Source organism: Nelumbo lutea, chromosome 5 (genome assembly GCF_056320005.1).
Source record: "Nelumbo lutea isolate HS-2025 chromosome 5, American lotus-T2T, whole genome shotgun sequence".
NCBI classification, from domain to species: domain Eukaryota; kingdom Viridiplantae; phylum Streptophyta; class Magnoliopsida; order Proteales; family Nelumbonaceae; genus Nelumbo; species Nelumbo lutea.
The window spans coordinates 5,605,503-5,631,746 of record NC_142688.1 but is presented as its reverse complement, the minus strand read 5'-3'; the positions used below and the strand labels follow the sequence as shown (position 1 = coordinate 5,631,746).

Below are 26,244 nucleotides of genomic sequence, written 5' to 3'. Positions count from 1 at the left end.
CTCAATCCATTTCATCTCAGTAACTCTTCATCATAAGAGCGGCCATATGGACAGAACAGACTTCTTGCTAGAAGTTAGAAAAAGGCCGGGGGAATGGATTTGGTGAACGCTATTTTAAAATCGAAAAATCCAGTTAATCTCTAATCATCTTTTGTAGACAAAAGAAATGGTTAAAGCTAGTCCAATCACGATTTTTGTAGTGTTTGTATCACTAGCACATGGCAGCTTACGGAGAGGCGAGCCAAACACCCAAGACGACACTACATCGCCTATCAATCGGTCGATCCCAAGGCCAAGACAAACATTCATTCAATCACAATCTCTCTCCGTATTGGTATTGTATGTCTGGAGTCGACACTGGATGATGGTTTGCACTTTGCAGTATGCACGAGAGAGAGATGGGTGTTGTCTGGGATTATCGCTAACATTTGGAATTGGGATGGATGGATATAGGATAGTAGGAGTGACACCAGCCTAGCCCCAGGTGGAGATATGGAAAAGTCCATCATCATCATCATCATCATCAAGGTGGGGTCGTGTGGTCAATTCAAGGCATGCATCAACAGTATCAACAGTCGCGAAACAACAACTATATTTAGTAGTACAATCGAATCGAAGGTACGCCAATACCCCCTTCCCAGTAAAGTCTCGTCAGAGTCTGCTTTGCTTTCCTCGAGACTAGAGTAGTAGTAGTGGTAGGCTTTGGTTTGGAGCGCGCGCGAACAGCGCGGGATCTGTTTCCCGATGCATTCTCCTTCGCCTTCGCATCCTGAAGATTCGACTTGGCTTTTGATGTTGACGCCCCCACTCCATCCCTCTCCTCCCTCCAAACCCCCCCCCACCCACAAGTTCGGTCCACAGCCTTTCAATTCAAAATCAAAAGCTTGGTTTGGTTTGATTTTGATTAATAACTTTCTACTTTACAACGCAAATAAATGTAGTAATGAGGAGAGGAATACAGTAGATGGCATGGTGCAGACTGATGGGATAAGACCGACTGTAAATCTGTAACAGGGGAGGGGGGGTGACTCAACACAACAGACCCATGTGGCCTGGGTGTGGCCAAAAACGAGACTTGTGATTTGATTGATGGGTGCCGTGGACGTGGAGAAAGAGGGCCCCACCCCCACCCTTCAACAGTCCTATCTATATCTACAGCTATTAGTAGTAGATGGAACAGAGGTCTTTCAAATGATATGATTGTGGGTCAGACTGCCACCCTTTGCTTCACTACTTTTGTTAGGCTGGTAGGCCCCCAGCGTCCCAAGAGTCACAAATGATTGTTGACAAAAATATGAAACAGCCTGCATATGGGGCCTCGCTGTAAATCTGACGTCGACTCTGTAGTCTGGACTCCGAATTGGACTGGTGGCCGGGGATTGTCCTCTGCTCACATTCATGGACAAAACAGTGAATGACAAATGAGGCCTTATTAACGTTTTTGGCTCACAAGGACAACCTGTCACGCTCAGGCTGACGCCTTCTCTTTTATTTGAAGGCCCTAGCTCTGCCTTCTGTTCATCTTCCACTTCTTCTGCTACCAAATTAAACGTTTCCTGTATCTGTTTCTTCGGGAACATCCCTGCAGGTCCAGATATAAGCCCCCAGCCCCATGTCGTCCCCCTCCATTTCTTCATCAAGACGTTGACTTTGGTCAAAGTTATCGAAACGCATCTGGTTCTCCTTCTAGTCTAAAGGAATATGGGCTATGCGCCTAATATGCCCTTCTCTACCGTTTGTCCTGAATAAAAAATGAGAGATTTGAGAATTGAGTCGTAGGTGTTGCCTTTTTTTTTTTTTTGTGGGGTGGGGGTGGGGGGGGATCTTTCTCTTTGCCAGGAGGCAGGGATTCTTATATGGAAAATCGGGAACCACTCGTGTCGCATGCAACCGGCCTGAGAGCTGCTCAGCTGCATGCTCCCAAGTCCCACGTCGTCAATATTCGCTATACTAATGACCAGGTAGGTATTCAATCACTAAAAGCATTGTATCTTCAAGATGATTAGCTATAGCTCGAATCAAAGTGTGCCCTGATGAAACATGAAGCTCATTTTGCGTCAAACCCAAAATAATGGGTCTAAAACAACAGTTATTTTTCTAAACCTAATTTTCGTCCCTTCTTGCCATAATCTAATTTCTCTCCCACTCTTATCCAGTAAACATCACCTTCCGAAGCGACAAACGATTGACTGATGTTCCTACCAACGAAATTAATTAATGCCCACATGAGGTGCATCTCCTCGTCCTGTTCATTGAAAAGCCTGTTATCTTTACTCCTTGTGATCTTGCTTGAATGTAATGTATAATAGGAATAAACATGATCGTCATTGCCACTTTTAATTGCTTGGGATTTACTTGAAGTCACTTTCCTCCTTGGGCATATAAGCTTGTAATGAGTATTTGCAATGGAAAATAAATGTATGCTTATGCTAAATATATAAATCTATTTAGAACAAATTTGTTTTTTTTTTTTTTCTCTTTTTGGTATTTGGAGTTGATATAGGCGCACATGACAGGCCCAATGATGCATGTACACGTGGCACCCTCAAATGACGACATACGACATCGGCTAAATTATATTCTGACCGTCTGCTAGTAATTAACTCCAAGTATAAATAAGTGGCATCAACATCTTGTTATTTATTGCTCTCAGTTAACTAGCTTCTTGGTGACCTCATCTGAGCTACCTTACTCAGGAGATCTGAATTAGTAGCGGAGATAGGAGATGTGCTACCCCTGTTGTGTCCTCCAATGAAAAATTACTAATTAAAAGTAGATTGACTTTGATATAGATTTAACCTGCAGCAAATATTAATGAATGCAATATATTCAAACTCCCTTTTTAATTAATTATACATTAATTTCAAGTTTTGATTGAGAGCTTGCAAAGATGGGGATTTTTTTTTGGATTGTTTAAGGTCTTAAATGTGTTTCATAATCCACAGGGTACGAGTAAATTAGAGGGTGATGAGAGGAACGGGTGGGACTTTGGCCCCCATGATCTTCCAACGCATCTATGGAAGTCACATCTACCCCCTACAGAATGCAGCCCAAAAACGTCTTCCAAAAAGGCGTTTTTAGGGAGCATCCTGTGAGGGTAAATGTGAGCTCGCATGAATGAATATGGCATCAGTTTGAACCAAACCTATTCTTTTTCTTTTTCTTTTTAATAGAACCAAAAGGAGCTACACATGACACATGACCGGGTAACACTTCCCCAAACATCAGCAACACAAATAGAAAAAAGAGGGGACGGAAGAAAAGTTAAACTAAGATTAACGGACTCTGTTGGAGAAGATAGAGTGTGCACCGGCCAATCAGCCACCTGGTTCGCTTCCTGATAGATATGCCTATACGCCAGACCTCTTCGAAACTCGTCCTTTAGCTTGATGCAATTCTTGACGATGTGTTTATCTTCCAATGAACTGGGATTTTCTGCTTAAGACAAGAAGGTTGGAATCACCTTTGATAATGATAGAATAATCTCTAAAATTCAAGGCCAAATTATGGACTTCCCAAGTCGCTCAAGTTTTTGCAATGTTAATTGAAGCAATGCCAAGCTTATAAGCCTTGATGTCTAAGACTTTCCCGAAATGATTTCTAACAATGCTCGCAACTAAGCAAAGACCCTCCCCATTTTTAGAAGCAACAAACTTGATGTTGATGTAATCGATATTGGGAGATTTCCAAATAAATGTTTTCCATGATTTATCCACTGTGTCAATATTAGTCTCAACATGCCTTTCATTGTAGTCCCTGAACCTATTCTTCTTATAGCTTGATAGCTAAAAGTAATCAAGGCTGGATTTAGGCCTTAAACCATTACAGGGCTGGGCTTTCTGACCGCGGCCCGTTCCACCAAAATCAATATACAACTATACACCTGAAAGACCATATTACATTTCCTTTGAATGTTTTGAACCATTTAATAGCTCAAACAGAGCTTTTTTTTTTTGTTAAGAACTTAAGATAACATGTATAGATCAGGGTAAGTCCAAGTCTCCAAACCAATCCTACATTCTACTTGTTTGTGCCATTGCAGAGGTCTCATACATAAGTCTTGATACCAGTGCTCACTATTTCTCTCTTCTTATTTCAGCAGTTTGATCAGTTACATAGTGTTGGGTTATCTCTTTATTTCCAGTTGCAGTTGGCATTGTTTTTGACTTTCTTGCCACTTTTGGTGTGTGGTGTAAGCCTTCATGGATGCATTTGTCTGGATCTATTACAGGCCGTCTGATAATAGCTGACAAGACCAAACTGAACAACTTAGGCCCCGTTTAATTCAATTCGCAGAAATAGGGGTTTGGAATCAGATGGGCTATTCGAATTTCATCTGTTTGGTTGGATGGAATCAGAATCTCATTCCCATTTTTGTTAGAATGACATTTCCTATTTAAGGAAATGGCTATTCCCTGTCCCTCTATTGAGAATGAAATCCTATTCCTGCTAATTTCAATTTCCATTCCAATTTTTGTCTGAGTCAAAAAGACTATAGGAATGAACTATTCCTATTTTAATTCTGATTCCAAAGGATTTTGACCAATTTTGATTCTGACTGCAAACCAAACGGACCCTTATTGTTTTGTCAAATCTTTAATGGCTGAAGCTGAAGTTAAATTGATTACTGTGCCCTCGAATATTTGAACCACTAAAAGACAAAGTTTTTAGTATTATGTTGAGCCATTTCAGCTGTTATCAAATATACCCTTATCTAGATAAGCAGTCAAACAGTGTTAGTGTGCTGGATATGGACGTAAACCCTTGATAATGGCCATCCATAAGTGGGTCGATCCCAAGTTTAGTCAGTCCAAGCCAATTGGGCCGATCAGAAGGCCCATTAAATTAGAACAGCCTTTGCCTAAAATGCCAAGTAAATGTTAGAACAGTTGTAGGGATCGGTCCCGAAGTTATCTGTGCAGCAGTGGATCTGCTTAAGATAAAAATGCACGTGAAGTGATGTGGGTCATGCTCTGAATCTAAAATATGCATGCACACGAATGGAAAGGCACGAGACTCTTTTGGGTTGCAAGTGCAACTTCGTTGCTACGTGGACGATTCCTGGTTAGCAGCAGCCCATACTCTTCGCACTCCCCACCACCTAGCAGCTGGCCCATCAATCGGATCCTTTCCGATTTAGAAGTCCCAGCCCAGGTCCGCTCGTGGCTTGGCCCAACCCACCTATCAAGTTCAAGGTCGTAGTAACTCGTTCTCGTACCTAGTCACTAGTCAGGCCGAACTGTCAAAACAGTCGAATGCGTTGTAAAAGCTTAGGTGGAGGATGTGTTGGATTTCTACGGGTTGAGCCGTTGGTGGTGTTGTTTGAACAAGTGATCAAAGTCCTTCCCACTCCCAAACCAAACAGTCTCAACTCTCAAGGGACGATGAAGAAGCCAAGGTGGAAGATTGGGAGCCCCTCTTTTAATTTGTTTGCGCCTTACTTTTTGTGATTTTCTTTTAAGGCCTCACCATCCTCACTTAAAAAGGCAATAATAATGCATACAAGGCGATATCGAGCAATCTTTCCAGAAATGATCGTCGGAAATCTGCTGCTTTGCCTCGTCGGCACCCAAAATTTAGAGCAATTACTGGTAATATGATTGTCGACAAAACAATCAGAACTGATCAGAAAACCAGAGTTAGGGGGATTAATTAAAGGTTGAGAGTTGACACTTTTCATCTGAATGCCACACAGAGATTGGCTGTTCCATTTATTATTTACATTTACCGTTGTGGTGGTAATGCCAGTCACTGCTTATTCTTTTGATTCTTTTCATTTAGTAGGTGTTTGACATTGGTGCCTGGAACACAGCACTGTGTATATCTTACTTGTAAACATCATCTTATGAGAAAACAGTGCTTATTTTTTGTTTGAAAACAGTGTTGTCACGTAGTATGTTTTTTTTAGGGAAAACAGCACTGGTTTGATTTGTTTGATGTCAGTGCTGTAGAACTGTTTTCAGCATTAGTCTATGTGGGTGTTTGGCATGTCAAATTGTAAGTATCATTTTTCCATTGGTTTTGTTTGGTACCAGTGCTGCAGAACCGTTTTCAGCATTGGTTATATTATCCAACATCCAAGATGATGCGTGGTCTTAAGCAATTTCCAAGGCGTGGTTTTAAGCAATATTTTTCTTGGAAAAAAATTGTACCAAATAAAGCACCTTTTTTTTTTCTGATGTAGCACCTACTTGGTGCCATTTTCTCAGAAAACAGCATTAATGCCAAACACTACTTATATTTTCCAACGTCTAAGATGATGCTACATCATTGCACCATTGGCAACAATAGACTGATTTCTGAGAAAATATTGATTTTAGCATTTCTTCATACCACACTTTTTCGATTTCTAAAACATGGTTTAAAGCAACGCTTTTCATTTTTGGAAAAACGGTACCAAACAAGATATCATTTTCTGAAACACCACTTTTTCTGATGTGGTGCCTACGTGGCATCCAATATCAATACCAAACACCACCTTAATTTACAGAATAATAATTAATACTCTGCTGTTCTGTGTGTGCATCTGTCTGCTCATGAACTTGGAAGAGGTATTATGTTATATAACTAGTTTGGTTAGTTAAAGCCTCTATCATCATCTCTTTTTATTATGATGATGAAATGAGACACGTTTCAAGTGGTTATCACACAAAAAACCAATCAGAAAATAATGGCTCGGGTCATACACGGAATTGGTTGGTTGGATGTGCTTATGCATGGATCCCTGGTCTTAACCTTGTTTAGGCTTCATTTGGAAGGAATACAAATACAAATATGCAGAGTGTAAAACCTTGTATTTTGTATTATTTTATATTTATTTGTATTGTATATATTTGTATTTATATTCCTTCCAAACTGAGCATTAAGTGTTAAACAAACACTCATTATTTGGATTGAATGGGGATTAACTGCATTTGATTTGATGCCAGTCTCAGGGGCTGTCAGTCTAGTGTCTGGATTACCTGTCCATGATATAATATTACAGTCACACGTAGAGAACATCTCATCCTCTTATATATATGTTATTATGCATGAGAAGATATTCTCAATGCACAGAGATAGTATTATGTGAATAGGCCTGGGTAGAGTTTTTATAGGCAGTCAATAATGATACCCCACATCAACGGTGAGCCTGGATATGCTCCTCACAGAGCACACCTTACATCTAAAACATCTCCATACTTATATTTATTATTCATAGGGAGATGTTCCCAATACAGGTTCAGCCGTGGATGTGAGATCCCAATACAGGATCAGATATGGCTGTGAGTCGGTAAGTGAAATTGGAATAGTTGTGAATCATGTACACAAGGGGTTTTTATTGTTCAATCCACCTGGGCATTTTTATTAGTTAAACAGTCCCTGCCAGTTGCCACTAAATGCAGCTAATCTTCATTCTATGTCAAGATATGGCTGAATTGTGGATACAAAGAATATTTGAATTTATTTTAGTTCAAATCAGCCCTCACAAGATTGCCCCTAACAACGTCCCACAATATATCCTTGCCGTGTATTGAAAATATATCCCGATGTTAATACCAGAAATAATGATTTTATTATTGGGAAATGTCATCAACTCACATAAAAAATGTACTGTGGAACGTTGGCGAGGGACTGATTTGTTCTCAGTTTATTCATCAAAGAAGGCGATTCACACGGACTTCACAGGGCATTGCAGCTACGTATTGAGAAATTTTCCATGATAATTTAGTAATTTACAAATTGAAATAAGGAATCCGCATATACACCCCGCAGCATATCCTAATCGTGTATTGAAAATATCATCCAGTAACAACTTCAGAATGTTTTCAATGCACGCTGAGATTACATGTGGGGCGTTGTAGGGCAACGTCTGTGGGGCCACAGATGTGAATTCTAAAACAAGAATATGTTCTAAATGTGCGCTCCAATTTCTAGGAGGTTGGTGTGAATAATGCTTTATGCAGAGCAAATCTAAACTCGAAATTTGGATAGAATTCTTAGTAAGATTGGATTTGCTACTCACAGCCATACATTGAGACCATTTCTCCTACTTGATTTCGAGATAGGATTAGCTGAACCAATTGCTATTAGAACAGGCTGTAGAGTCACTGGGGCTCACAGCCATTCAAGTGTGGATTTCATTATCACGTGTGTGGCATTATTTTCATGAGATCTATTTCTATTAGAACAAAATCTGTGTTCATATCATTCTAATAGTTTTTTACAACCTTAGAAATATCTCCCCGTAAAATAAATGAATAAGGACAAATAAACCTAACGCAGATTTTTGATTCCCACCGCAGAACATTCATAGCATCAATTCCGCATTAGCACTCATCTTAAATGCACTTTGATTTTATAAATTCTAACCAAACTGTCATTTTCTCTAAAATAAAACATACAAATTAGGAGATATTTTCAATGCAAAGTTGATCGAATGGGCTTTGCCCTAACTGAAGCCGAACTCTATTTTTCACGATTTAACCATCCAGTTAATCCAAATTCCTTGATTTATCATTCATGGAAAGATATTTTCAATGCACGGCTGCGATTCAATGTGAGTTTGTGTTCGTGTTAATCCGAATTCGAATCGGTATAAAAGGACAAAATGTAAATTGCGCAGACGTGGGAGTTTCATTTTCGTGTTTTTTATTTTTCTGGGTAAATTTCTTTGTTTCCTTTCCCGCTTCATTTCCATATATGTCTCTCTTTCTCTCTGAGGAGGCGGAATCTGGTGAATTTACCAGAAAATTATCAATATTGTATAGCTGTATAACTGTAGTAGGGTTTTGGAGGAATCTCGTGACAATACTCCATTAAAATTTGGATATTAAAAGACCCGTCGAAATATGGAATCCGACTTGGTAAGACATGCAGGATTTTGATCATTCTGATTTTGATCAATTTTGATATGCTTTAGTGGGAGCTTGACATACTTCAAGCTATCAAGGAAACAAATGCTCTGCCCTACTATTACAATATCTCTACATAACATTTCAGCTACAGGTGGTTAAGCTGTTATGGATTTTCATGAAACATTTTATATCCTACCTCTCACAGTGTGTTTCTATTACTTGTAGGAATATGATGAGCAAGCAAGATGCAGGAAACTGGCACAGTCTTCATCTTTCTACCGCTCAGTGTATTCAGAGGTATAGTGCTTTCTTGAGGCCTTTTTGGCGCCCTTATGGAAATAATATATCATTCAAGCTTCAAATGCTAGATAATAATATGTAGCATTTATGATTTTTTTATTATTTATAGAAGGGCCGTGGCTATAGCCAAACATTTGTCCTGGCTATCCAAGGAATTGGGACTTGGGAGGGGTGAACTGGATATGGACCAACCTTTGGCATTTTCTTGCATGAAGTGGCTGCTCCAATACTCGAATTTGTGTTCTCACACTTCTCACCCCAAGATTTTACCCTTGCATCAAGCGATTGCCTCTAGATTTTAATAATTAGAAAAGTCTCCTATTTTGAATTTGTAGAAATGCTTGCACATTGATTAACTTATAGTTATCCACTTATCCTTTTCTTCTTATCTTGTCTTTACCCAACATTTTCCTTATACATTGTGGAAAAATTTGATGTATGCACCTCCTAGTGTTTTAAGGTTACAGATGTTAGCAAGTATACAGTTTCTTGCTTTTCTTCTGGTTAAAAAAGCATTAGTTGCAACCATATAATTTCATGTAGCCCACCCCAAATAGTTGGGATTAAGACCGAGTTAAATTGGGTATGCTAGTTACAGAGGTAATGGACTGTTTTTTATTCTAAATTCATCGCCAACAATATCATACTTCTAATTCTGAAAGGGAGAAGGACAAGTTATGCATATTGTGATTAAGTGTACTCAATTGGTAAATCTGTCTATACATGATTTCTCATTTTATAATTGCCATCCTTTTTTTATGAACCATGAAGACATTAAGGGCTTTGACATACACAACTATTGTTGTTTGTTAAATGCCTACAAGTGGTTTCTATTACATTCCTGCACTTGTTGAGCAACTTGCATTGGGTAATATCCTTTTATTTCTAGTCATATTTCCCTTTTCGCATTGATCCTATCATGTTTAGGCCTTTGAGCAACTGGTAGCTAGGTTTTCCTTTATAATTTCGTCTAATTTTGATATATGCACACATACATATATTAATCTGAGTGGATTTAGACATGCTTTGCAACAGGATGAACAGATATAAAATGGGATTCAGCTTCTAACAATTGTGGCAGTTGTGGAATATTTTATTGGTACAGGTAGAAGAAGTGGGATGGGAACATCTGGTAAAGTTGGATGAAGACCTAACCTCTGTTAGCTTCCGTATCTTGTAAGAAAGAAATTATAATTCCATTTAGAATTTCTTTTCATCATCATGACATAATTTTGGGTTTTCTATTTTACATATTTCTTGTATTTGCATGTAAATCACTATACCAAAGAAGGTTGTAATGTGCAGCTTATTTTAAACACCTTTGTTGCATGTGCTGTTCAATGGATTCAAGCCATATTTGGATAGGGTCCGGAGATAGCAGTTTAAAGGAAGGCATTCAACAATAAAGATATGGAATACCTCCTCCCAAAAACTGCGAAAAAAAGGAACATATGTTTTTGAAGTGTGAGGTGGTCATGCAAACATTCTTGGTCCCAGAAGTGCAATTAATGCATCTTTGAAAATAGTGCTACATATATACGATTTACTATCAATACAAGCAAAGTCATAAATCATATCTGTCAATGACAGTGCTATTTGAATCAAACTTCTTTACATTTGATGAAAATCCTCCTTGACATTTAGCTTTCTATAAATAGGTGAGCAAGAAAGCACTTTTTAAGAATTGCTTTGGGAAAACCAGGAAATAGGCCTTCGCTCCTTTGATTTATTTTGGATGTTCACAATTTCAGGGAGATAGTTTTCTTCACTTTTTGGCTTACTTTAAATGAAACAAGGAAACCTGCCAAGATGAATTGTTAGCAAGGAAATTATTTGGAAAGTTATTTTCTTGGCTGTCATAAACCTTTCAACAGGATTGATTTTAAGTCATTTTTGTCATTTTTTTTGTTTTTATTTATTTATTTTTTGTAAACAGATTGCTATTTTCTTAGTTTCAGGTGTACATCCCAGTTGTACAATGCTGCAGTTTACAAGGATTTTGTATTTCCATTTAGTTTTCTCAATCAATTCATTACACTGACTTGAATTTGTACATCTTGGTTAGCAAACAGCTGATTTTGTTATGCGACACATTTGTCCATTGATATTGATTGAGTTGAACCTTTGTTGTGGCCATTGACACAATAATGATAAAAAGTAAAAATATAACATACTTAAGGAATGCTTTTCCAGCTATCGTTCTTATCTATTTATGCTAAGCTGGCTGGTTGTAGGGTCTTAATCTTGGTATATAGATAAGGATTTCTTTGGTCTTTGGTCTAGAATCAAATTAGGCTCCCTTGGACAACAATTTGGGGGTGCTTTGTGCCTGAGATACCACTGATGTCATTAAGCCCATCCAATCTGCATCAAGGAAGACTTTATCCAAAAATGGAAGTATGAAACTACATTCATCAAAAAGACAAGGGGGAACAGAAATAGTTGAGAATCAATCTGGTGCAGAATAGAGTCTCTGCGTCTCACGCTTGGACAGGTATTGTTCAAACTTTCTCTTTCTTTTCCCTTTTTTTGAGGTTCGGCTTGGGTGATGGAGATTTCATCAAAATTTGGACTGATCTTTGGTGGGGTTCTCAGCCTTTTTCCATCTACCCTATCTTGTTCCGTTTACTCTTGAATAGAGGCATCAGAAACTGTTGTTTGCACAGTGTGTATAACAGGCTACTAATCAATCATGAGTAAACATGCCAGTGTTCCCTACACATGGGGCCCACAAGGAACACTGACATGTTCACTCATGATTGATTACGCAGCCCTTGATACACAGCCGTGTGAACAGCAGAGCTGGAGTCTGAATAGAGATGCCTTGGCCTCCTTATTGATGTCTAGAGGGAATCAAGGATTATCCTTTAACTTTAATATCCAGAAAGCCCTTTCTGACTCTGAAGCCCGAGAGATTTCTTCTCTCTTGATGTCTTTAAATGAAGTTTTCCTTTCTCCCCATTGAAGAATCTAGTCCCCTACTCCCAATTGTACCTTTTCCACTAAATCCTTTTTCCACCATCTCATAGCTGGCTCCTCTACTTCCTCCCTCCTGACAAGAAGGCTTTGGCTCTCATCTGTCCCTAACAAAGTCTTGTTCTTCATGTGGGAAGAAATTGTTTGTGCTTTCATCAATATTTGTGACATGATTCGAAGGAAAAGAAGTGATCAGTTATGCATGTCACCATATGTTTGTGTGATGTGTATGAAGGATGGAGAGTCTATTGGCTATCTTCTCATTAATCACATGGCAGATTGTAGTGTATGGCGTTTTTTTTTGACATGATCCATGGCTGTGGCTTCCACTGCATTCCTCTAACAATGTAGCTGATTAGCCTGACTTCATTATTTGATGGCCCATGTGCAAGTTGGCATCTGGGGCAGAATCTACTGAAGAGCTATTGAGCACTGAATCTATTTAATTCTTGGATGCTCACCTGTAAACAGTTTAGAGGGAGATCTGAGCATTTCCAGTGGGGATATGGATAGGAATTTTTTTTTAACATCCTTCAATCAGTTAGGTTAGACCCTCAGCCCCACCCAAAGCCAATTCCTAGGCCAAATTGCGAGTTTATCCTGAAATTTGATAGTAGATGCAGGGGTATTTCTGATTTCAATGTTTGGCATGGATTGGTGGCCTTATCATTAATTCTGTTGGTATTGTCCTGTGGGCTTACAGCAGACCCATTGGTGCTGTGGATGCTACTGAAACCGAAATCAGAGCTCCTTGTGGGGTTAAGGGTTGCTAAATCCATCCAAACCACCCCCACTGTTGTGAGGGGTGACTCTAGAGTTGCAATTGGTTGGGCCTCAAATCAGGAGGTGGGGCCTTGGAGATCAGTACATTTGCTAAATGAAATCTGAGATCTTTCAGCTTATCTTTCTTGCTCCTTCAGATGGGTCCCAAGGGATTCAAATGTTATGGCTGATTCTTTAGCTAAATCAGGGGTGGATAGGGCTTTTTGTATGGTGCTAACACTTTGCCATTGTAATTTCTGTTTCTGGCTCTTCTTGGCCCTTTTGTACATCCCCCCCCCCCCTGCTCTTAATGAAACTTATCTTTTCTCAGGAAAAAAAACAAAAAACAAAACCCAATACGTAGGAATGGCAATGGGGCAGGGATCATATTCCCCGTCCCTGACCTTGACTTTTAAATTAATCCCCATCGAGGAAAAACTTTAGCCTCCATCCCCGATCCTCAACAGAGACAAGTTCCCCGTCAGGGACCTAAATCCCCAAATTTTTAATTAAATGTGAAATAAAAATATATACCATAAATGAAAAAATAAGTTTATCTAAATCCAAGGTTTGAAATATCGATAAGATACGCCCCATATCAGGCGTATCGTATCGTATCTTTTGAAAACGATACTGAAACGCCTGTTTCCAGGTGTTTCGGAACCCCCACTTCTTTTAATTAAAAAACATGTTTCTAGTTTCCCAAAAAACCAAACTTTGAAAAAAAAAAAAAGAGTATCGGGCGTTTCTAAGTACCAGTACGATACTGCCGAAACGCGTATTGTATCAATACTTTGAACCTTGTCTAAATCCTAAGTATAAATAATTTTAAGACTAAAAATAATATTTTATATATGTGCATATAATCCTAACGGATCAGATCAAGCAATACACAAATTCAATCCAATTAATAAAGGGATCACATTTTAGATCCGATTTGATCCTATTATAGATAAACAGATATCCAAATCCGACTTGAATCGGGTTTGGATTTGATTCGGTTTAAATCTGGTCCATTTGCAACCATACTTAGGAGTCCCTAGAAATCTCTTGGGTTTTCTTAATATCCTCTTTATCTGGGTGGCTAATCTAAGTTCTAATTGGCCAGATCATAGAGACAGTCCATGACATAAACTGTCAAACCTTGTCATTGATTTTACAGAAAATAGTTTTTTAATGTGTTATTAACTTGCCCTTAAATTTTTCATCAAAGGAATTCTATTAAAGGTCATTTACTAAGACACCCCCTATAGTTTCATTTAAATACTAAGACTTACCGTATGGTTTGCATGTCTCTAAGACACCCCCTCTACTTTGCAACTGTTTTACTTAATGCATCTGCTGTTAGGAACTGTTTGAATATTCATTAGGGAATGCTTTTTTTATTCCGAAAATACCCATAAAAGTCTCATATCACCCTTTTGGAAATATAATTCTCCCTCAACATTATTTTATTCTAAAGCTAAAACAAAAGATAGTATGAAAGAACAAAAAAAAAATAAAAGAAGATGACAGATAAAATAAAACTAAAATAGACAATAATAGAACAATATTCTTAATTGTCTATTTTATTTTTATCTTCCTTTTTTTCTATTTTAATTTATTATTTTCCTAATATTATCTATGTTATTTCATGTTTTATTTTCTGTTATTTCAAATTGACATTTCAGTTATTTCTTTTCTTTTAATTATTTTGGTTAAACAGTCATTGAGGTCAAAAATGTCATTTTACACTTCTATCTAAGAGAACCAGCAATAAGTAAAGTGCTTGCAAAGTGTGTTGGGGGGTATCTTAAATTTGCAAACTATAGGATAGGTCTTAGTAATTACATGAAACTTTGGGGGTATCTTAGTAAATGACCCTTTTATTAATGAAAAGGCCCCCTTCTGTAGGCTGTACCTCCTAGGCCCCCACCCCACAAAGTTCTGTCTAATCACCTTAATTCTTGGCTTCTTGCAAGAGAAGTCAACCGGAGTATTAGCTGATCATGGAATCCATCTAAACAAGTTGTTCAGGGTGGCAACCAAAAACTTTGACTCCCTAAGCAACCATTGACCCTCTCACACTCTCCGCCGCCACCTCCAGCTGATAACCAATTGACATGCTCTTCAGGATGAATCTGTATTTCAAAACTGTGCCATTTTTTTCTTTTAGCATGGGAGCATGTTTGATACTAGTTAAAAAATGTTGTACTTTTATCTTCATTCTTTTCTAGCTCCAAAAAGCTTTCAATGATAATGAAGGTAATCTTAAGGGTGTTGATAGATGTCCGTTTATCCTTAACGTATAAGATAGACCAACTACAGAATTACAGACCTTGTTTGTCAAGGAGCCCTTAAATCACAAAAGGGCAAAATCTGAACTGCTTGTGACAATAGCATTCTGCAAAATATTATAGTTTATGTTGTTCTGGCTCCTCCATGCAAAATACTAAAATGGGGTTGAATGAAGTGAAAACTCATGCTATTAAGGGGCAAAACTTAAACTTCTGTTTTGTAAAAATATAGGGGGTTATGGATTGTTACATTGTATCTTTTTTGTGATTTAAGGATTGTGATGTCAAGCTTGTGAAACTAGCATTCACCTATAAAATATTACAATCGATGCTATTCTCCCCCCTCCCCTCCCCGCCCCCCCCTAATGCACCCACAAATTGTCGTTTTAAATTTAATTTTCCTGGACAGTACACATTAGTTTCCAATGGTTAGGATATATGCTCTTTATCAAACTAATTGTGAGTACTGAATATAAAGATGCCAAAGGTTATCATTTACTAAAGCAAACGCCCATTTTACTGAAGGAAAAAAAAGGCCAGCTTTTACCACAAATCAACAAAAAAAGTCAATCTTCCTAAATTATTAAATATTCCATTTACCTGTGAAATAGTCTTTCCTTGATATTGTGATTTCTTTTTGTTTCGACTGCTGCTACAGTAGTCCGAACAGGAAGAGGAGAAGAAGAAGAAGAGAAGAAAAGAAGAGAAGAAGAGAAGAAGAAGAAGGGTTTGTCGAAAATCTGATGGTTAACCCATCCAGTCGACCCCCTTAATCTATATTAGATTCTAATAATGTTTACAAAGACAGAAATGCCCTTACTTAAGTGTGGGGCAGAGTAACTCTAATAATACTGCCACATAAGCAAGTTACTTAATAAACAGAAGAAGACTAAACTACCCCTATTTGGCACATCTTAACACTCCCCCTCAAGCTGGAGAATATATGTCATATAATCCCAGCTTGTTACATAGATAGTTCATTTTCCCTGAGCTTAGAGCTTTTGTAAACAAATCTGCCCACTGGTCATTGGAGCCCACATGTTCTGTATTTTTCTCTTTGGCAAGAACCTTCTCTCTCACAAAGTGGCAATCAACCTCTATGTGCTTTGTTCTCTCATGAAAGATAGGATTGGATGAGATATGTAGTGCAGCTTGGTTGTCACAGTACAATTTCATAGGTTTATCCATGTGAAACCCAATTTCTTGTAGGAGATTCCTCAGCCATACTAATTCACAGGTAGTGTGAGCCATGGCCCTATATTCGGCTTCAGCACTGCTTCTGCTTACAACCGTCTGCTTTTTACTCTTCCATGTCACAAGATTTCCTCCCAGAAATGTGCAATAGCCTGTAGTAGATCTTCTGTCACTCACTGAGCCTGCCCAGTCTGCATCTGTATACCCAACTACTTCAAGTTTTCCTCCTGGTTTATACAATAGGCCATAGCCTGGAGCTCCTTTTAGATACCTCACAATTCTAAGGACTGCATCCCAGTGAGGTATACGAGGGTTTTGCATGAATTGGCTCACCACACTGACTGCAAAGGAGATGTCGGGTCTCGTGATAGTCAGATAGTTCAACTTTCCCACTAGTCGTCTATACCTTCCAGGATCTTCAAATACTTCTCCTGTATCACTGCTCAACTTAACATTTGGTTCCATAGGGGTCTCAGTCGGTTTTGCACCTAACAGTCCTGTTTCTTCCAATAGATCAAGGACATATTTCCTTTGGCACAGATTCACACCTTGTTTTGACCTGACAACCTCTATTCCCAAGAAATACTTTAATGTTCCAAGGTCCTTTGTTTGAAAATGATTTTGCAGAAATACCTTTAATTTGCCAATCCCCAATTTATCACTACCAGTGATGACAATATCATCCACATAGACCACTAATAAAATCTTCCCAGCTTCTGAGTCATAGCTGAACACTGAGTGATCAACCTGGCATTGCTTCATTCCAAAACTCTTCACCATTTCGCTGAACTTCCCAAACCAAGCACGTGGAGATTGCTTCAACCCATAAATTACTTTCTTCAGCTTGCGCACCTTACTACCCTCCCCCTGAGCAACAAACCCAGGTGGTTGCTCCATATATACCTCCTCCAATCATACATAACTGCCAAGGAAATTAGGACACGAACGGAACCAATTTTAGCCACCGGAGAGAATGTCTCCATGTAGTCCACACCATACAATTGTGAGTAACCTTTAGCAACAAGTCTGGCCTTCAGACACTCCACACTACCATCTGACAAGTATTTCACAGTATACACCCATTTACAGCCCACAGCATGCTTCTCAGGTGGGAGAGTAGTAAGTTCCCACGTTTGAGTATGTTGAAGAGCAGAAAGTTCCTCCTCCATTGCCTGCCGCCATCCAGGTGAACTAAGAGCTTCTTGAACACTGTTAGGTAGGGAAATAGAAGACAAAAGTGAAACAAACTGGCGATGTGAGGCAGAAAGACGAGATAATGAAACAAAATTGGAAATGGGATGGAGTGTAGAACTACGTTTACCTTTCCGTAAGGCAATGGGTAGGTCAAGATCTGAAGGTTCAGCAATAGGAGCCATGAGAGGATCTGCAGATGAGGTAGAAGCAGGAGGAGGGGCCGGTGTCGTTCGACGTGTATACACTTGTCGGATCGGTGGTTGTTCAGTGGTAACCTGCACTGGATGAAGAGATGAGTCTACTCCAACAACAACCTCTGGAATTGAATCACTGACAGGAAGAGGAAGATGAGGTAAGGGTGAGGACAAGGGTGCTTCATGACTGGAGAAGAAGGGGACAGACTAAAAAAATGTGACATCAGGGCAGACATAGCATTTTCGGGCAATGGGATTATAACACTTGTACCCTTTTTGAGTCCGAGAGTAGCCAAGCAAGACACATTTAATTGAGCGTGCATCTAGCTTGTCTATTCCAGGACTCAGATTATGAACAAAGCACACAACCAAAGACACGAGGAGTTAATGGAAACGGAGATAAAGTGGGAAACAAGATGGAGAAGGGGGACCGACCATGAAGAATAAAAGAGGGCATCCGATTAATGAGAAAACATGCAGTGAGTACAGCATCACTCCAAAACCGTTTAGGAACATGCATGTGGTGAAGCATAGACCGAGCAATTTCAAGATGACGATTCTTCCGTTCAGCCAGCCCATTTTGTTGAGGGGTAAAAGCACACAAGGTCTGATGAATAATGCCATACTGTTCTAAATACTGTTGAAATGCAGTAAGAAAGTATTCACGACCATTATCTGAACGGAGAACTTTGATTGGAACACCAAATTGTGTGCGTATTTCAGCATGGAATTTTTGAAAAATGGAAAATAATTCACTTCTTTCTTTCATTAAGTAAATCCATGTCATTCTTGAACAATCATCAATAAATGAGACAAAATACTTGTACCCATTATAATACTCTATTTTGATTAGACCCCAAACGTCTGAATGAACCAAAGAAAAATGACTCAACATACAATTCTCAACTCTTGGACTGAAAGACACACGACGGTGTTTACCAAACTGACATGACTCACATTGTAAAACTGACAACTGACTCAATGATGGAACCAACATTTTGAGAACCTTGAGAGATGGATGTCCCAGTCGGCAATGCCATTGTAGAGGAGTAAGGGATGTTTGAAGTGCAATTGAAGATCCACCACCGTCAAGGTAATACAATATACCAGTTTCATGCCCCCCACCAATCTTCTTCCCCGTCTTGAGATCCTGAAAAACACAAGTGGAAGGAAAAAAGGTAACAGAACAGTTAAGAGCTTTGATTATTTTACTAACAGACATAAGATTGAATGGAAACTTAGGTACGTATAAAACAGATGATAAGGGGACAGAAGCCAAGTCAACATTACCAACACCACAGATGGGAGATGAGGACCCATTGGCAAGTGTAACAGTTTGTGATGTGGAGGTTTTAGAAAGAGAAGTGAACACACCTGGAGTCCCGGTCATATGATCTGAGGCTCCAGAGTCAATAATCCAGGAAGGAGTTTTAGATGACATGCAAGCGATACCTGTGGCAGTGGTATGCTGTGAAATAGTTTGAAGGAACCGTTCATACTCATCACGCGGAACACTCACCATCTCCCTCCCAGAAGTAGATGTAGATGTGGGAGGTGTTAGGTTGGCCAGTTTACTGTCACTAATAGCAACCTCGCCTGCTACAACATGATTAGCCCATTTAGAGGGAGGGCCATGTAGGTCATAACAGAAATTCACTGTGTGTCCATCCCTACCACAATGAGTACATTTCTTTGTAGAGTTATTTTTTCCTCTGCCACGGCCACCCCGACCTATCATGGAATTGCCACGGCCCCCTCTGAAATGACCTCCCCCTCTTGTACTATGTCCACCACCTCTAGCTGTCACAAGTGCTAATCTATCATACTGTGTGGGGTTCTCTGTCTGGCCCAAAGAGATTCTACTCTTGAGAATACTTCCTCAAGTGTAGGAAGAGTAGAGCCCCCCAATATTTGAGTTCTAACTAGTTCATATTCCGACTTCAGCCCTACTAAAAATCTTGTAACATCTAGCTGCTCCCTTTGCTGTTGCTGAACTTGAATATCTGGAGTAAGGGGATGATAGACATTGAGTTCATTCCTTATATTCTTCATGCAGGCATAGTACTCTTCTAGTGTTTTGGTTCATTGTTGTAAATCAAAGTACTCCTGATACAGCTGATATACTCTTGTTGTGTTATCTTGTCCAGAATATAGCTTCTTAGCATGCTCCCATATATCCTTAACCATATCAAGGAACATGAAGTTGGCACTGATTTTGGGTTCCATACTATTCCACAGTCAAGTTATGATTTGAGCATCTTCTTGTTCCCAATCATCAAACCCTAGAGAGTTAACCGGTGGCTTTTCATCTCTAACATGCTTTATTTTCTTCTTTGCCTTGAGAAAAACTTCCGCTGATTTAGCCCATGGAACATAGTTCTCCCCATTTAGCTTAATTGAGGTCATTTGTACCCCTAGGTAGTCGGAGGAAATTACTACACTAGGTTTCTGATCATTGTAGCCATCTCCTATTGCTGCCATTGTACTCTTTCAACGTTATCTCTAACTTTACTTCTCAGCTACAAGCTGATTGATGTTGTTCACAGTTTGATATTTCAGCACCTATTGCAGCCTCTAAACACCACTGCTGACTTCACACACTTGTTCTTATTCACACTACTGTTGACTTCACACACTTACGTCCCACATAAGCATCAGTTTATTATTCACTAATCACAAGTAGAGGCCCTCTTACAACCACTCAAGCACCACAACGCAGCCAAATCTGCTGCACCCAGTTCAGACTTGTTTAACACACTTAAGAGGGCATTACACAACCACAAGGAGTTTGGCAAGGTCACTGCATTCTACCTTACACCACTTGGCCACTTACAGCAGCCCTAACACCATTAAACAACTTACAACAGCCCTACACCATTCGGCTACTGCACACACAGCCCTTCCTAGGGCAACAATGAACCTAGTTCTCTAGGTTCTACTCAGTACTAACAACTTCTTGTAGGGTTTCTACCCAGAAATATAAGTAACACTAGAAGAAGAGAGAACCGACCTTCCTTTGAGAATATCAATCAACCATTCACTGCTGAAGTCACTTTCCTTGTTGAAGAAGGTTATGCGCAGCAGAGAGACAAGCTGTAATGTTTCTAGCTTAGGGCGAACCAGTTCTCTCCATCGACTGACCAGAAACGAAGGTGAAGAGTCACGAACAATGCTGAGGTGCTTTACCAACTGACTTAGGTCAGGAGCATGGCTCTGATACCATGTTTCGACTGCTGCTACAGTAGTCCGAACAGGAAGAAGAAGAAGAAGAAGAAGAAGAAGAAGAAGAAGAAGAAGAAGGGTCTGTCGAAAATCTGATGGTTAACCCATCCAGTCGACCCCCTTAATCTATATTAGATTCTAATAATGTTTACAAAGACAGAAATGCCCTTACTTAAGTGTGGGGCAGAGTAACTCTAATAACACTGCCACATAAGCAAGTTACTTAATAAACAGAAGAAGACTAAACTACCCCTATTCGGCACATCTTAACACTTTTCATTTATCTTCTTTACTTGTACTTGCTTGTCTTGAATCTTGAATTAATTTCCTAGGCTTGCTGATTTTGGATGCTAGAGATAAGGGACGAGTTCATATCATGGAAATACAGTTGCCACAAAATTATCCTAAATGTGCACCTTCAATTGCAGCGGTTGGTTTTCTTTAATTATATTTAGGTGCTTGAAATTTACTAGCCCATGCATCTTTATTATTTGGTACACTGCAGGATATGCCTTACATCTGTGAGTTAAAGTGGTCAATAAACTCAAGATTGAGAGATATTGTGCACCAATTTCGTGAGGTATTTTCAGCAAGCTTGGAAAGCAAGTTATATATGATCCTTTAATTGCTTGCCCTACTCATTGGAGGCTGTAGTCTGCCAATTTGCTGACATATATGCTTATGAATTCTTGTTTGACTATTGAATCTGCATTATTTATACCCAGCATTTGGAGAACCTTCAAGGATTCTGGTCTACCATGGAAAACATTGACAGAACTCTTTGGGTTATTGATCCAAGACAGCCTGCCCGCTCTACATCATTTCGCAAGATCAACCTAGGTGGGGACTCTGAGTGGTTGCACATTTTTGGCTTATTTATTCTGATCTTTAAATCATCTTAGTTAACCTTATCCAATACCTGAATTTCCATAGGAAATGATTGCAGAGTAGTGTTGTCTATAGATGCCTTGGATCCAAGGTCTTTACCAGAGTAAGAATTCACCTGGATATGACTAACAGTGCTGCTGGCACTTTCTAATTGTTCATATGGGATCTTGATTTTTTTTTTTTTTGGTAGATGTCGCTTTTTGGGTCCACATTTGGTGGTAGATTCCATGATAAAGAAATGGAGGAGAAATAGCAAAAGATGGTATAATATAAGTCCCTCTTTCTGTCTTTCATAAATCTTTAATAATTGTCTTGTGCTAATAATTGCATGGTTTATTTACTTGCATGCAAATGCTATGGATAGGAAGTACTGGCCTTTAACAGATACATGAGCATGCAGTTCTGTTTGGTTTATTTGATAATATCATTTTTAGGAATACATAAGGCTATGAAATATCTGATATTGCCTCAATCATTGAATTCCTCAACTCCCATGATTTATAAAAATCTGTTATAATTGATTTGGATATGTAGAATCAGAATGTAATCCATGACTATGAGTTTAAAACCAACAATGCTGAAACCTGGACAGTATGACTTTGAGTCTCAGTTTGGAAGGAGTACAAAAATACAAATTTGTAGAGTGCAAAACCTTGTATTTTGTATGTATTTTTGCACAATACATATTTGTATTTGTACTCCTACCAAACTGAGCCTGAATCTCAGGAAGGTATGTTCCTACAAGTAGGAACCATGGGAAATTATCGATGGGTAACCAATTTCTAAGAAAATTATGAAACTAAGATGGGGAAAAACATAGAAATATGCACTAGAGAAGTATATTGTTATATAGGAAAAGCATATAAATGAATAACTGCTCACACATACGAGGACTATAAGAACATCATGAACTTCAGGAAAAAAAAAGAATGCTGTCAAATTCTTTTAATCCACTAATCAATGTTAAAAATCTATGAATGTTAAATTATACCTCAGAATGGGTTTAAATATGCTTATTTAGGAAATATGGTTTTTAATATGTTGAAGCATAGAGACAAGAATGATTCAAAGTATCAATATGATACTGGGTGTATCAGGCATATTGTACCAGATTTCAGAGTTACCAATATGCTAAATCTTGAAAACTAGGACATCTGACCACTTTTGAATAGTAATACCCCTCCTAAAGATGTCCTGGCTCAATTTTCAAAAGCTAGATATTTTTTTTTTCCAAGTGTATTGCCCCTCTGAATTGTGCAGTACACAATTTTTTTTTATCAGGCATATTGATAGTTTGAAACATGGAGACAAGAACAAATATACATATAAATTCACACATAACGCACAAGGCATATCAAGGTTTGAGGAATGTGGGTTATATTTTTGGGTCCTTCATTTGAGCTTCAATGTACTTTCCGATGCATACCTCAAGGTGTAAGCCACATGCACTTTTAAAATACCATTGACCACATTAAACAACCTTTTCTTTGTTTTTTGCTTTATTCCTATTTATTGTTGCTGAAAGGAATATTGAGGATGAATACATCTATTTCATTCTTCAGATGTTTTATTAAAGGCTGGTTTGACTGAGTGCTGTAGCTTGCCTGAGGTTTTATAGATCAATAGATGAACTAGTCTATCCACGAAGTTAGAAGTTGTGATCTACATCTATGCCTGGCATTACCAGCTTGGTAGAAGCTTCAAACGATTGTTTGTGTTTAGGCATTTCCTATTTTCCTTGTTTAATACATTTTCCTTCTTTTCTGCTAATATCCACCAAAATCATGAAACAGTTCTTGATGTAGGATGAAGGACAAACCATTCAATGAAAATCTTGCAAGTACATTGGAAATGCCACTACCAGGACCTCAAGATGTCCAAAAGGATGATAAACAAGTTGAATGTGGGATATGCTATGCTCAGTATCTTCCAGTTGGTAAGGCTGGAAAACCTGCTATAGAAATTTCAACCAATTAAAATACTTTATTTATCAATGGTTGTTTGCTGGTGAAAAAAGATGATGAGCTTGGAGCTAGGAGTGGAAGTGGTCCCGACTATGCTTGTGAAAATATAAAATGCTGTAAGGCATTCCATAGCGTGTGTCTTGCAGATTGGCTGCGTTCCATCACAACAACACGACAGTATGTTATCTTCCAGTGTGTCCTATTTGGGTTTGAATTGGTTTGTGTGCTTCAAAATCTTTCTATTTTTTGGGGTGAGGGCTCATGTAGTTGGCTATCTTGTAGCCGTGCTCCTGTTGTACTCCATGTATCCTGTCCCTTATTTTTCTTGGGATGCTCATCGTGCAGATCATTTAATGTGTTGTTCGGGAATTGCCCATACTGTTCAGAGCCAGTTGCAGTCAAAGTTAACACCAAAGACTAGTAGTATATATGGTATGGCATAAGGTTTATTGTGTTGTGGAACCTCCTAGACCTATGACAGTAATTATGCCGGGATATGTTGAATACTTTTAGTGTAAATTTTGTATCCAATATACTGTATCAGTATCTGTGTCCTTGCCTTGTCTGGGTAACATTAACATAGTTTGGAGCCCAATTTCAAATTTTCAACTAGAAGTAAATTGCAACTCGGTTAATTTCTTGCTAGCAAAATCTTGTCTAAAGACGTCACACTTTTTCGTTGCTTAATTTATCCAATCAAGTAAAATGTACTGTTCCTATTCAAATTAAAGTGGGCTCATTATTATACATATTTGAGTTTGTGAATTTCGATTATCCCTTTCGAAACCTACCAACATGGCAACATGCAGCATGGCCTGGGTGGAATGGGCGACCACCCTTGTCTATCGTATTGCCCATTGACCCAATACTCTCTCTTCTTATGTTACCAACTAAAACGCTCCTGACCCAACAACCACACATTGGGAAGTTAATGGCTTATGTTCCCAATGGGAACATCTCCCTTGTCATTCATAGGGTGATGTTAATGGCTTCTTGGGACAGTGTTGGGAGCAGATATGAACTCAGGAAATTTGAATCCAAGGCCTGGTTTGTTTGCAATGCAATCTCAGTTACACATGCAAATGAAAAACTCGTGTGAAGAATTCAAATTCAGCTTAAAAGGGGAAATTACTCTCAATTTATTTTTCTACAAATCTTGAATTGCTTATTGCCAAGGAAAGCACCCAAGAGTAGGTTGTTAATGTTACTATGCATTTTGTACCAACACAAGCTACATTACACCCTGCCTCACCTCAAGTCCAGATCTGCTCCCAATACATGGCTGCAATGGCTGTAGAGACTAGATTCAAACTCTCGCAACCTCACCCAAGGGAATAGGTTGTTAATTTTGATATCATGAGTCCAGATTGGCTCCCCATACCAGCCCCGCAGTACATTGTAGCCACACATTGAGAACATCTCCCGTACGTACTTATATGTTGTCATTCATGGGAGATGTTTCCAATGTATGGCAGCAATATGCTGTGTGGAGTTGGTGTGCTGAACCAATTAGTTTTGTGATATCATCTATTCTTAAATCCTACTTTCTCCTGCAAGGTCATATTTTAGTTGATGTATTGTGAAAGGTCCCGTGTCCATCCAACATCAATGAAAACAAACAAGTACAAGAGATGTTCTCCATATGCAGCTGTAACATGCTATGAGGTGGGTTTGGAGGAAGATTCTATGAGTAAATCTGGAATCTTCCTAGTCTTAGGCAGATGACCTTGTTCTCTCTTTCAAGGGCTTCTTGCAACATTGCCCTTTTCCCTAGGATTGTTTTCATTCATGAGGAGATGCTTGTAAGGCTGTATTCCTTCCAAACTGAGCCTAATGCACGGCTACAACATGCTGTGAGGAGAAAATCGGGATTCGACCAAGAGACTCAATCAATTGAACGATATTGTTGATTGGGACAATAGGTGTTAACTGGACGAAAAAGACGATACACAGGGTGCGTAATGTCAAGTAGGGTTGGGCTAAATGATCAACTCTTTTGCACTCCCTTTATTTCGCTGTCACTGCCATTACACTATTGACTGTTCCCCACAGTTTGGATGTGGGCCTCACTCGTAAATGAAGAATCTGCCTAACAAATTCAAACTCGATCTCTCCTCTGATACGGGTGATTGTCATAGTCTTGTAGAAGCAATTTTTCCTCTGTAACTTACTTTTCAAATAAATTTCTCCCTCATTTGGTTTCGTTTTCTTCTATTTTATCGATTTCATGGACTGGGCTGGTAGTATGATCTGTCTCGGTACAGGTTTGAGTATAAATGCCAAACCCAAAAGTTCAACCAATGCAAAGGATACAAATTTCAATGGGTTTTGGAAGAAAAGAAACACTTGATTTGTTTTGAGAAGTATATACATTCCAAGGACCCTTTCTTTGATTTGAGTGAGTGAGGATATATGTTGGAATAAGATTTTCCTTATA

At 38.9% G+C, this 26,244-nt stretch overlaps 1 protein-coding gene and 1 long non-coding RNA gene across 23 annotated transcripts; both read left to right on the top strand.

Annotated features, from left to right (window-relative positions):
• The first annotated feature begins 1,335 nt into the window (after positions 1-1,335).
• LOC148850007 (uncharacterized) lies at positions 1,336-2,466 on the top strand. Its single transcript, XR_016099886.1, has 2 exons — positions 1,336-1,961; positions 2,157-2,466. It is a non-coding gene; the product is annotated as an uncharacterized LOC148850007 (long non-coding RNA).
• Positions 2,467-8,329: 5,863 nt separating this feature from the next.
• Positions 8,330-24,458, top strand: LOC148850006 (zinc ion binding protein). Of its 22 annotated transcripts, none has more exons than XM_088943608.1 (11): positions 8,330-8,643; positions 9,063-9,134; positions 10,243-10,313; positions 21,310-21,385; positions 21,461-21,535; positions 21,681-21,795; positions 21,889-21,946; positions 22,034-22,105; positions 23,649-23,779; positions 23,861-23,984; positions 24,153-24,458. In XM_088943608.1, exons 1-11 carry the CDS (start codon positions 8,503-8,505, stop codon positions 24,226-24,228), a joined length of 1,011 nt encoding a protein of 336 aa, XP_088799734.1. In that variant the 5' UTR covers positions 8,330-8,502; the 3' UTR covers positions 24,229-24,458. The 22 variants fall into 22 exon arrangements, 21 of the variants coding, with proteins under 21 accessions (XP_088799734.1, XP_088799729.1, XP_088799727.1 ...); XR_016099012.1 differs by having other exon boundaries at positions 8,408-8,643; positions 10,219-10,313; positions 23,637-23,779; XM_088943607.1 differs by having other exon boundaries at positions 8,408-8,643; positions 10,219-10,313.
• Positions 24,459-26,244: the final 1,786 nt, after the last annotated feature.

Bases quoted from the DNA above. Each gene is read 5' to 3' on its own strand.
- LOC148850006 (XM_088943600.1), top strand. From the start codon at position 8,503: ATGGAAAGATATTTTCAATGCACGGCTGCGATTCAATGTGAGTTTGTG. The intron at 21,796-21,888 runs GTGGGGACTCTG...GAATTTCCATAG, and splicing joins ATTTCGCAAGATCAACCTAG to GAAATGATTGCAGAGTAGTG. The intron at 23,780-23,860 runs GTAAGGCTGGAA...TGGTGAAAAAAG, and splicing joins TGCTCAGTATCTTCCAGTTG to ATGATGAGCTTGGAGCTAGG.